The sequence below is a fragment of the Giraffa tippelskirchi genome, chromosome 7, assembly GCF_054371585.1.
Source record: "Giraffa tippelskirchi isolate mGirTip1 chromosome 7, T2T-mGirTip1v1.2.pri, whole genome shotgun sequence".
Taxonomy (NCBI): Eukaryota; Metazoa; Chordata; class Mammalia; order Artiodactyla; family Giraffidae; genus Giraffa; species Giraffa tippelskirchi.
The window spans coordinates 34244219-34257273 of record NC_137281.1 but is presented as its reverse complement, the minus strand read 5'-3'; the positions used below and the strand labels follow the sequence as shown (position 1 = coordinate 34257273).

The window sequence follows — 13055 nt, the reverse complement described above, 5'->3', positions numbered from 1 at the left end:
GCAGATCCTGCCTGGGAAGCCTAAGTGATACCCAGAAATAAATGCCCACCTGGACAACTCCCTAAACAAACTGGGCATTTTAGTGATGTACAGCACACATCATTTTATTGTACTGTATTTACAATAGCTTTTATTGCTCTGCTTTTGGTTTAAAAAGAGGTCTGCTTATTCAAAGGGGAGAAAAATTCTTCCTTGTAATTCATTCAGCAAGCATCTTTGCTCCACTGGCTGAGCACTTACCCACCAGGGGAGGAGAACTAAGAATATAATGGAAGTGTAATGTAGGGTTGGGAATATGTATCTGTAGAAAGCTTCAACGGGAGAGACCTAGGAGCTGCAAGCTGTCCTTTAGCATGTGTTTATTCCTCATATGAAGTGAAGTAAAAGTCGCTCAGTCATGTCCGACTCTTTGTGACCCCATGGACTATAGCCCACCAGGCTCCTCTGTCCAAGGGATTTTCCCAGCAAGAATACTGGACTGGGGTGTTGTTTCCTTCTCCAGGGGATCTTCCCAACCCAGGTCTCCCACACTGCAGGCAGCTTCTTTACCATCCGAGCCACCAGGGAAGCCTAACCATTCTTCATATACTGTTAAAGTTTCACACATTTTCTCTCTGTTTCTTCTTTGTACCAGGCAAGGAGGATCGTGATATATTTATCCAACCCATGTCAGTTCAAATGAAGAATTCAGAGTCATCTGGGAAACACATACAAACTAGTAATTTACTTGAAAGCTCTTACTCTCCTCCCACTAAAATGCCTTTTCCAAATATCCTTTCAATTTATTCCTCAATTTCCACAGCTCCCACTCCTGTTTGATACTAAGGCCACTGGTACTGAGAGAGCACTAAAATCAAGCAAATCGCAGTCACCCAACCTTTTCTCCATCACTTAGCTAGTTAAATGGCTATACATTTCCACTTCTTACATCCTAGGATGTAATTACATAGACATTTTAAGCTGCTGGTTTTAAATTTCATAGGACAAAAGCCGGAAGCTGGTTTAGCTTTGTAGAAGAAAAAAAAAATCAAATGCACAAGAATAACGCTTACAAATGTTGAGAAACAAGGCTTGTCAGCCAGATGAAGTTGCTAAATGAGCCATTTGGACTGAATGGTCTATATCTGTTTATAATAACTTGGGTTTTTCTCCTGTTAAAATGTCACTTGGATAAAGGAATATATTCTAACAGCTGTGACAGGATTATCATTGCTAAGAAACTCCGCTACGGTGAATTCAAAATCAGAGACATCTACTTCACTGTCTTTCATTCAGAATAATCCAAATATTCTCTTCCACACTCAGGAAGACTAACAATGACACACAGATAAAGCCCATGATTCTGACATCTTTTTTTTTTTTTTGATTCTGACATCTTATCCCCTAAGTTTGCTGTTAGATGAGACACTTGGCACCAACAGTCTCTAATATTTTCTGAGGAAGTTAGCAGAGGGACTCTTCCTAATCAAGGGATTGAACCCAGGTCTCCCACATTGCAGGAAGATTCTTTACCAGCTGAGCCACAAGGGAAGGGAAAGGCTACCCACTCCAGTATTCTGGCCTGGAGATTCCATGGACTATGTAGTCCATGGGGTTGCAAAGAGTCGGACACGACTGAATGACTTTCGCTTTCACTTTAGCAGAGGGACTCAGGATGAGACCACTATTCTTCTCTCAATGTAGCTATTTCACAAACTGGATAGAATTTATGACAAACTTCAGCAAGAATATTCCAAAAATTGTGATTTTTTTTGGTATCACAAATTTCGGTATCTCTCTTTCTTAGCCTTTTAAAATATGAAGTATAATTAATTTGCAATGTTGTGTTAATTTCAGGTGTACAGCAAAGTGATTCACATTCTTGTTCATATTCTTTTCCATTATAGATTAGTACAAGATACAAATATAATTCCATATACTATACAGTAGGTCCTTGTTGTTTATTTTATATGCAGTTGTGTGTAATTATTGTGATATATTAAAATGTAACACTGTTGCTGTTGTTCAGTCACCCAGAAACGTCTGACTCTTTGAGACCCCATGGACTGCAGCACACTAGGCCTCCCTGTCCTTTCCCAGCATCAGAGGCTTTTCCAATGAGTTGTCTGTTGGCATCAGATGACCAAAATAGTGGAGCTTCAACTTCAGCATTAGTCCTTCCAGTGAATATTCAGGGTTGATCTCCCTCAAGATTGATTTGATCTTCTTGCTGTCCAAGGGACTTTCAGGAGTCTTCTCTAGCACCACAGTTCGAAGGCATCAATTCTTTAGCATTCTATCTTCTTTACTGTCCAGCTCTCACAACTGTACATGGCCACTGGGAAGACCATCGCCTTGACTATACGGACACTTGTCCACAGAGTATTTTTTCTGCTTTTCAACACATTGTCTAGGTTTGTCATCTCTTTCCTGCCAAGAAGCAATCGTCTTCTGATTTCATGGGTGCAATCACTGTCCACAGTGATTTTGGAGCCCAAGAAGAGGAAATCTGTCACTACTTCCGCCTGTAAGTAACATGGACAAATAGAAAAATAATGAGAATGTTGTGTAGTCAACAGAAATCAGCATGTGGGATATGAATGAGAAAAATGACTCAAGACATCCTAAGAAATTAGGAGACAACATTTAGCTGGAAACCTAGTTATTGCTGATAAATGTCCTTTAACATGTATCTAACTCAATCTTATAAACTTCATTCATTTATTCATCCATTCATCTGTTCATTTAATACATATATGCTAGGCACTGGAATTAACACTGGCCATAAAAAGATAAATAAGCCACGGACCATACTTTGAAGTAGATCGTGTACAGTATTTGTGCAACTAACATATTATGGGAAGTGCTGTAGTGGAGATGGATTTAAGAAACAATAGCAGTCAAAAAAGGGAAGAGATGAACTGTATGTGAGAAGGTCTAAGGATAAATCACAGGGGAAGAAATTTGAGCAACATTTTGAAAAATGAGCAAGAATTTCCCAGGTGGATAAAGCAGAGATAGATGGCTTTCCAGGGAGATTAAACAGCATAAGAAAAGTCTTGGAGGGTTGTGAATCCCATAGCAACAGCAGGGATTAAATCTGATTGGTCCAAATCAGTTCATGTGACCTCTGAGCCGACTGCCATCTCTTCTTGACTGGTTTCTCCAAGACCAGCCTACATACCAACATGTAAGGTAAAATTGCTATGATGGCCCTTAGTATTTCTTCCCAAGATGAAATGAGCTAGTCTATAGAAGGCAATTGGTACAGCGGCTGGCAAAACCAGCAAGTTTGTTCTTATTGTTATGCTTAGTTATTACTAATGTTTTAATAAAAAAGCCAAACATGTGGACATCTAGCAGGACTGTAGACCCTTCCTCTTATGGAAGTTAAGACGAATATAGGGAAAGGAAAGCCATGGCTGCACGCTGGACAGCACATCCTCAGGAAGCCTTTCCAGGACTTGCTTTTCTCTAATCCTGATTGGGTTGACTCCTTTGTGCTTTATACATAGCTCCATCTGATCCTATCATATTGTAATAGAAAAATCTGTCCCATTAAACTGTGAGTTCCTCAAAGGAACACATGTATCTTATTCATCATTTTATCTCAAAAACTCGAGATAATGTAGGTACTAAATATGTCTGTTCAAATAACTTATGAATAGGCAGATCACAAAGAACACTTGATGATAGAGATTATATCTGAGCTGGGCCCCAGCGGATGGGGAGGACTTTTGAAATGCAGAAATGGGAAAAATCACAGCAAGGAGAAAGAGCTGCTCAGAATAAGTGTGGAGATGGAGACGTGTCCATCTTTCTTGAAAATGTCAGCTAATATGATGCAGTCGAAGTAAACAGTAAGTGAAGCAGGTGTAGGAGTGAGAAGGCAGACTTTAGGGCAGGTTGAAAAGGACCTTGAATGCTGTGCTAATGGGATTAGATTTTGTAACCTGTGGACTAGAAAGACCAAGAGGTTTTCTTCTGGGGACTGATATGGCCAGGATGCTTTTCTCTTTCTCTCTCTTGTGGGCATGTGCAAATACTCATACACACATTCACTCACAATGCAGGGCATTAATTTAGGCCTGGCTTAGAAAATAAAAAGTTCTTTACACGGGTTAAAAAGCAACCTGGCTTCCTCGGTGGCTCAGATGGTAAAGAATCTGCCTGCAATGCGGGAGACCCAGGTTCAATCCCTGGGTCAGGAAGATCCCTTGGAGAAGGAAATGGCAACCCGCTCCAGTATTCTTGCCTGGAGAATTCTATGGGCAGAGGACCCTGGTGGGCTACAGTCCATGGGGTCGCAAAAAGTCAGACATGATTGAGCTACTAACACATAGAAAATAAAAAATTGGTTACATAGGTTAAAAAGCAACATGGACCTCTTCTAAATAATATGCACATTGAAATCTAATTCTGTTTCTTAAAACAGTATCTTTCCTTTGATTTGGTGGAACATGAGCTCTAAAAATGCCACTAGAGTTAGAAACAGAAAGAAACACATTGTCCTGATGAAAATAAAGGGAAGGGCTCCCTGACAGCTCAGTTGGTAAAGAATCCGCCTGCAATGCAGGAGACCCCTGTTCAATTCCTGGGTCGGGAAGATCCCCTGGAGAAAGGATAGGCTACCCACTCTAGTATTCTTGGGCTTCCCTTGTGGCTCAGCTGGTAAAGAATCCACCTGCAGTGCGGGAGACCTGGGTTCGATCCCTGGGTTGGAAAGTGGGTAGCTACTGAAGTGGGTAGCACTCCAGTATTCTGGCCTAGAGAATTCCACGGACTCTATAGTCCATGGGGTCGCAAAGAATCAGACACGACTGAGTGACTTTCACTTTTGAGTTCTAAAATTACAGGATTTTGAGTTCTAGGTTCTAGTCTTTCTCAAGGACAATTTTACTCATCCCTCTGCATTTTGTTTATATGGCCAAGTGAGTTTTGTTTTTTTTTTTCTTCAGCAAGTTTGAGCTAATTATCCTGTCCCTAGCAATGGAAAGTACCTGGTAGTAATATTTAAATTACCATTTTACAGGTATGAAAATTGAGGCACACAGAGCTTAAGGAACTTGACCAAGGTCATAGAGCTAGTGAAACACTGAAATTAAGATCTGTCTAACTTCAGAGTGTAAATCTTTGCAAGGTGTGCAGATACATCTCAGTATTTCCATTCTAAAGGAAAATCATCAGGATAATGGCTATGCCTTAATCATGCTTTTATCTTACACAGCCACTTACACATTCCATAATATGTATATACTTAATACATGTGCCATTCTTGAAGTATAGAGCTATAAAAATTCCAGATGTGCTGTATTTTTGTGGCTAAGAAATAAATAACGATATTCCTATCACTCATGTTGTAAATATTTCTTCATATTGATTCTTAAACCAAAATATTGTTTATGCATGATATAATTGGCAGGTGCAGAGAAAAGCATTTTGTAGTCAACTCTTACTGTGCTTTTCTGCCTTTTTGTCCCTTACCATTTTTCTCTTTGATCAGCAAAGTCTCCTCTTCTTGGAGGAAACAATGAGCATTTTATAAACCTACCTTGGGCTGTAAAACATACACATACCTTTAATAGTGACAGAGGTATCTTTGGCACTTCCTCTAGAGTGAAATCTACTTCAGAAATTTCCTATTAACAGACAAACGTAATATTGTTGAAGAACACAGAATTAGAAATTCATGGACATTTGGGTACTGGGGATACTTTATAATCTGCACATCCATACTCTGACTGTGGCTTTTATAGCTGTGTAGTTCAAATTACCCAAGATGGAGAAAGCCATCACTTTCATTATTAACTGTATTTGAGGGGTTTGTAACAACTGCTCCATGAAAGCTCTTTAGAACAGGAAACTCACACGGGAAGTTGCAGGCCAAGTGTGCTTTCTCCTTTAGGGTATGAATTTGTCACTTCTTGATGTAATTTTTCCCGAGTTTGATTGGTCTTGGAAGTATTCATTTTGCACAACATTCTAAAATTCTCCTGCTTTAAAAATGAAAAATTGCAGGTAATTACTTTACAGCCCATGTAATTGCATTTGGAGATTTTCTGCCCCTTAAAGTCTCCTGGATAACCATGATAATGCTCTCCCCAAACACACTTTTGAACAGAGTTTTATTATGGGTAGCACCTGACCTTTCAGCATAATTGCATGTGGTCCAAATTAATTGTTCTGTTCTATTGTGCCTTGAATAATAGGTATTTGAAATAAGACTAATTATGTAGATACCTGATGGAGAAGAGAATCTTAGAGTGAGCTCTTCTGGGTGCCTGGAATTTGGAATATAAGGTATAAAATGACACTTAATTAACTAATAAACCAACTGACAAGATTGACTCCACAGGAGACTTCTAGTCAACACAATTCAGAAAATTAGGAGATTCTTCCTTAACTGAAATATAATAAGATAAAGCTTACTCACCAAACTAAATATTGCCATAAATTAACATGCTGGTGGGAGAGGCCTTTAGTATAGACTTTTTAAAGGAAAACATAAAAAACTTCTGCTTAACTATTTCGATTGCTTGTTTAATACATGTTCCATTTATCTCTTGATGCCTTTTTGGAATATTTTCATGGATGTCATTGTGGTATTGAATAACAAGTACCAAAGTGCATATTCTAAACCTAAATTTGATGCCAATTTGCTGGTAATTAACTGATTTAAGGACCTCAGTAACTGTGTAAGTAAATCAAGCTCTTCAGATTGTTTATTTTTCTCCTCATCTGAAATTGCTTGTTAGAGTCTCTTTCTGCTTGTTTGTTAGAAGTATCTGCTATGGAAACAAGAGTAGAAAAGATAGTACATAAAATGCAGTGCCATGAAGTTGCAGGATGTGGGGAGAAGGTGCCACTGCTGCCCATCCCCCACCCCACCTTCCCTGGTGTTATCCTGACTAAGATGGCCAGGAAACTGAGCTTGACTAAATTATAGACAGTCTTCTTCCTAACCCTGGGCCCTACTTCTCTTTTCTTAGAAGATTTACTTTGGAAAACTAAGTTCTTTCTCTGCTTCTTTGAGCTACCTATAAGTCTTTTAAAAAGCCTCTTGCCAGGTTTTACAACCTGGGAATGTCTTTCTCAAGGACCAGTGAGCCATCTCTTTGAAAACATCAGGAGATATATTAATAGTATCCCTATCTTCAAGGTTCTGCAGGAGGGAGGGAGCCTTTCAGTGGAGGTCTTACTCCACATTGTAAAACTACTCTCTGTCACAAAGAGAAGAATATTCTTTTCTTTTGGGGAAAGCTAGTTATATCAAATCTTGATGAAACTGAAAGAGGAGAGTGAAAAAGCTGGCTTAAAACTCAACATTCAAGAAACTAAGATCATGGCATCTGGTTCCATCACCTCATGGCAAATAGATGGGGAAACAATGGAAACAGTGACAGACTTTATTTTCTTAGGGTCCAAAATCACTGTAGATGGAGACTCCAGCCATGAAATTAAAAGACGCTTGTTCTTTGGAAGGAAAGAACCTAGACAGCATATTAAAAAGCAGAGATATTACTTTGCCAACAAAGGTCCATCTAGTTAAAGCTATGGTTTTTCAGTAGTCATATCAGTTCAGTTCAGTTGCTCAGTCATGTCCGACTCTTTGTGACCCCATGAACCGCAGCGCTCCAGGCCTCCCTGTCCATCACCAACTCCCTGAGTCCACCTAAACCTATGTGCATTGAGTCGGTAATGCCATCCAGCCATGTCATCCTCTGTCGTCCCCTTCTCCTCCTGCCCTCATTATGGATGTGAAAATTGGACCATAAAGAAAGCTGAGCGCCGAAGAACTGATGCTTTTGAACTGTGGTGTTGGAGAAGACTCTTGAGAGTCCCTTGGACTGCAAGGAGACCAAACCAATCAATCCTAAAGGAAATCAGTCCTGAATGTTCATTGGAAGGACTGATGCTGAAGCTGAAACTCCAATACTTTGGCCACCTGACGCGAAGAACTGACTTATTGGAAAAGACCCTGATGCTGGGAAAGAATGAAGGCAGGAGGAGAAGGGAGGACAGAGGATGAGCTGGTTGGATGGCATCACCGACTTGATGGACATGGGTTTGGGTAGACTCTGGGAGTTGGTGATGGACAGGGAGGCCTGGTGTGCTGCAGTCCATGGGGCCACAGAGATTCGGACATGACTGAGAGACTAAACTGAACTGAGTTATCAAATGCACATGGTCCAGGTTCTCCCTCTCACCTAACACTTAAAAATCTTCCTGCTCTTTGTTTCGGTGGAGTGGAGCTCCACTTGAGCTCCGGCTTCTCTCCCTTATTGTAATAGCCTTAAAGTCTTCCTTGCCTGTACAACTGTGGTGCAATTCTTGCCTATTGTCACCAGGATGCTCTGTGACATACAGACATTTCCAGTCACTTCAACCCTTTGATAGTTAGCCAGTAACTGTGTTGAACATATAATCTAGTGTGCATTGGTGGTGTTGAACTTAGATATCTGGCTGTGTTTTTACCATGCCAGGCATACATCTTTGTTATGGCGTATATCCTAGTTAGTTTGCTAACGGTCTTAATACTGATAGCCTAAGTCTTCATGTAAGGAAATTAACATTTGTGAAGCTCCATAGATGTACCACATGAACTGATTTGTGATTCACACACTGTATGGATTTCAATCCTCTCAATATCCCTATAAAGTGAGTGACATTAACTCTTGGTAGATTTGAAAACTGACCAGTTACGTCCTTGCCCAAAGCCAATGACTTGAAAGTGTTAAAGACATTGAGTTCAAGCATGGGAGTAGGACCTAACAAACCTGGATTTGAATCCTGTCTCTGTCACTTAGTACTACCTAACCAGCTAGCTACTAGTTAGCTCCCATTTTATGTATGAAAAAACTAAGGTTTATAAATTTTAGGTTACTGTCCCAAAGAGGCACGATTGGTAATTATCTTGGATTTTGTGAGCACGGAGTAAGGCAGTGTGTAAGAACTGCTTAGGAGAGGTTCCACATTCGATAAGGATCTGGTAAATGTTGAATATTATGATTTGTGGTTCACTTTACTGCCTCTTCTTCTGGGAGTAAAGAAACAGTTGGGGGAGCACACTGACAGTGACTTAGCATCCATGGGAGTGTCAGTTTGAGTTGTTGATTTTTGGGAAGAGTTTGTGGATCAAAACCATCGTTTATGTAGGGATGTCCCATGAGAAGGAGCAAATACTTGCACTGAATGGGTAAAAAAACTTTTGTAAGACCCAACGATGATGCCAGAGTGTCTGAGAGGATCAAGAAGGCTTCTAGAAACAAAGACAATCAGTTTTTGTTGAATTGGGAGTTTCCAGTTTGGTTTTGACCCCAGTTCTGTTGAGCTGTAGTGTAGGGTGAGTATATGTATGGCTGAGTCCCTTCACTGTTCACCTAAAACGGTCACAACATTGTTAATCGGCTACACCCCAATGCCACAATTAAAAAGTTAAAAAAATAAAAGGCCTAGGGCTCTGCCGCTTTCAAGAAGATTTTAAATACTTTTAAATGCATTTGTTGTCATTTAGCATGTCTCTTTTGCAACTCATGAACTGTAGGCTGCAAGGGTCCTCTGTCCATGAGATTTCCCAGGCAGCAATACTGGAGTGGGTTGCATTTCCTTCTCCAAGGGATTTTCCCCACCTAAGGATTGAACCCATGTCTCCTGTGTTGGCAGGTGGCTTCTTTACCATTAAGTCACCAGGGAAGCTGTTACATGCATTAGTGGTATTGTTTTTCACTTTTAGCGTGTGTACTCTGTCATTGGGACTGAGATTGTGACCCCATAGATTGTAGCCCACCAAACTCCTCTGTCCATGGGATTCTCCAGGCAAGAGTACTGGAGTGGGTTGCCATTTCCTCCTCCAGGGGATCTTCCAGACCTAGGGATCCAACCGCATCACCAGTGTTTCCTACATCGGCTGACGGATTCTTTACCACTGAGCCAGCTGGTGTGTTCAAGGCTATTGATATTCCCATTTTACAGATGAGGAAACAGCCACAAAGTCACACATGTAGTGAATGGCAGATTCTCTAACTCCAACATCTCTTGAGTGACATAGTCTACCGCATGTGTCTGCACCTGGCAGGCCTCTTTTTCTAGCCCCCTTCACTTTTAGGGGGGACCAGAAAAAACATTCAATTTAATTTACAGTTAATAAAAATTACTCCCATGTTAGTTTAATTATTTAGTATATAAATAACTTTTAATGAATTTTTTGGCTCTCTTCTGGGAATAACAGCCTAAAATTAGCTTAATTTCAATAATTACCTAATGACAACATGGCGATTTAAAAAGCACTCAAAGAATCTAGAACATGTCAGTGCATGACACATTAATTTTTCCATCTGTAACACTTTCTTATGAGTTGATTAATTCCTTTCACATAATAAACAAATTAAATATGTATTATGGCATCTTAAGTAATGGACTTGATTCATTTAATTGTTCACAATGATCTCAGTTTTCTTTGGTTTTGTGACTATATAGGTTTTTCTCATTAGGGGAAAGAACAAAATGTTAGAAAAGAAAAACTGGGAATTTTAAGTATCAATTGAACCTATCTGAGAATTTTGCTATGATAGTATTATATATTTTTACAGTTGATTAAGTTTGCTTAGTAATTGCCTGTTGTAAGATAATCATGCAACATCTAACAGAACAAAAGAGATGGAATTGCTCCTTTCTTCCGGGACCGAATACCTTTTGTAATGCACAATAACAGTAAAGTCCATCATTAACTCTTATTGTATCGGAAAACAATAATGTCATGAGAGATTGAATGTGGAGACTGGACTTTTTGACTTTTGTAGAGTTACTAAAATGTACATTTAAAAACTAATTCTGGTGTTTAAATTGTGTGACTACCTCTGCCTGGCTGGGAAATTTGATTGAGCTGAAGTGCTATGAAATGCATGCATTTATGCAAAGGTCAATTATGATATAGGCAATCTATTTTAGGGTAAGCTTCCTTGCACCTTTGGAAATGATTCCTTTTTTTAGCTGAGTGAGAATCTCTCAAGGAATACAAAAATTAAAGGGAAAAATCAAGCAGTTCAGTCTTTATACTTTTTCTTCTAAGTCCCCCCAGTAGAGGCCGTCATCAGCATTTATTCAGCAAAGGCAGCAGCTTGTTGAGCCTAGGGTGCCTTTAGCAATCTCAGATGGGTATGTCCTTCTGAAAAGAGAGATTGGGAGGAACCTAAGGCTGAAATACAGTGATGAGGGGGATGCTGATATAGCATTAATAAAATTAAAGCAGGCTAGAAAGCAGTATACTTTCAATTTTATTTTTAAAGATGTTTGCACATCTATATGTGCATGGCATTAAAAAAAAACATTGAGAAGAAATGAATCAAATTTTTAATGAGCTTTATCTCATAGGAAGGCTGGTGATTTGTACTTTTTATTTCTTAATTTTTTTCATATTTTACTGATGATATTATGTATCTTTATCTTTAAAAAAAGCAACGGTGTTACAAATTTTAAAAGCAAGAGTAATACAAACCTAATCTCTGAAAAAAAGCCTCTAGCTACCATTTCAAGGGCCATGATTAAACAGATTACCTGGGTAAGACATGTTTGTTTCTGTTTTTCATTTTAATACTTATTAGCTCCATATATGTGCAGCAAATAGTATGCAAGATGAATATTGACCCTATAGGTTTCATTCATACAGAAGATCTGTATATTAGCATATATAAATATGTCTGATTTCAAGTGGCCTCAGCCTGCAGTGCCTTAAAGTAGGGCTCTGGTTCCCAGCCAGAGATTGAGATTGGGTCATGGCATTGAGATTCACTAAATCCTAGCCACTTAGATCAGAGGTCAGTGACAAGACCCTAGCCCTTTGGTTTTGCAGAAAGGAATTCCCACAAAGATGGAACGTAGTGAAAGAAGTAAAGTGTCTATTAGGAGGAAAAAGTATAAGTACGTGTGGATAGACACATGGGCAGATTCAGACGGAGAGTTGTGCCCTTGAAGTAGTTTAAATCACTTACATGGAGCGTTTCTTCCAGGTTTCCTTTGGCCAGTCGTTTTGATTTGCCTGGTTCAGAGTCCACATTTGGTATGTCTCAGGATCCTCCCATGCGTGCACACTCATCTCTACAGGTCTACAGGTAGGTAGCATCATTTAGCATCACTCCCCTTTTGATGTCTAAGGAGGCTTTCTGCACCTGTATGGTAGAGGAGGTCTCCTGACTTTGAGAATGAGGAATATGTGGTCTCAGATCTTCTATCTGGGCAGGACCCAGCTTCCCCTCTCAATTGTCCTGCTATTTTTGTCTTGGAATATTGGTCCACAGGGAACAAATCTCTAATTACTTTACCCAGAGTGGGAGGAAGCATCTACCTCCTGCCTCCTGTCGACTCTTATTATTCACAATTTTATATTTCTGAATGTATCTACTCATTAAAATACATTTGTAACCCCCAAATCAACACTTGAGGTGCTTCATCTGTCATTTGTGGACATACACAGGCTCTAAGCAGCAAAACAACCTTGAGTCACCCAGTGAGCACATTCCCCACCAAGGTGGGACTCAGGCAGCAGCTCTGCCTTCTTGTTTCAACTCTCATACTGTAAACAAGTCCTTTCTGTGGTCTTTTTAGTGCCACATTTTGCACAATTTTTATGCCTGTTGTTGTTGATGTCACCGCTTAAGGTTGGCCCAACCTTAGTGCCGAAGTGCTGTCTAGTGTTCCTAAAGGCAAGACGTTTGGGTTATTACTTTCAGAGAAAATATACTTGTTAGATAAGCTTTATTCAGCCTTCAGTTATAGAGCTGTTGGTTGTGTGTTCAGTGTTAAGAAACCAACAACATACATTAAACAAGTTATCTTTAAAACAGAAATGCATGTCCAACAAGGTATGTATTAATCAGTTGATGGAAATGTTGTGTCAGGAGTCTCACAGGAACCTAACTTTGTGTTTACCTTAAGAGCAATGGTCTAGTATTTGCTAATTCAGTATTTATGGAAATGTTATAAAACATAATTACAGCAAATAGCAAGAATAAACTGTATATATATATGTGTGTGTGTGTGTGAAACTGTTCATCTCAAATTGGGACTTGAACCTGGCCAAA

General features: G+C 39.5%; 1 protein-coding gene across 5 annotated transcripts in view; it reads left to right on the top strand.

Moving 5' to 3' along the window:
- LOC145514266 (uncharacterized) overlaps positions 1-13055 on the top strand; it is a 718708-nt gene that overhangs the window by 477770 nt on the left and 227883 nt on the right. For 4 of the 5 annotated variants that reach the window (XR_014060003.1, XR_014060006.1, XR_014060004.1 and 1 more), the window contains one exon: positions 11985-12086. Coding sequence is in view for 1 of the 5 variants with exons in the window: in XM_081511614.1 (XP_081367740.1) it covers positions 11985-12086 (102 nt within the window). In the remaining 4 variants the exon portion in view is untranslated. Of the gene's footprint in view, positions 1-2393; positions 2507-11984; positions 12087-13055 lie in introns of all 5 variants that reach the window. The other variant, XR_014060005.1, reaches the window with a different exon arrangement.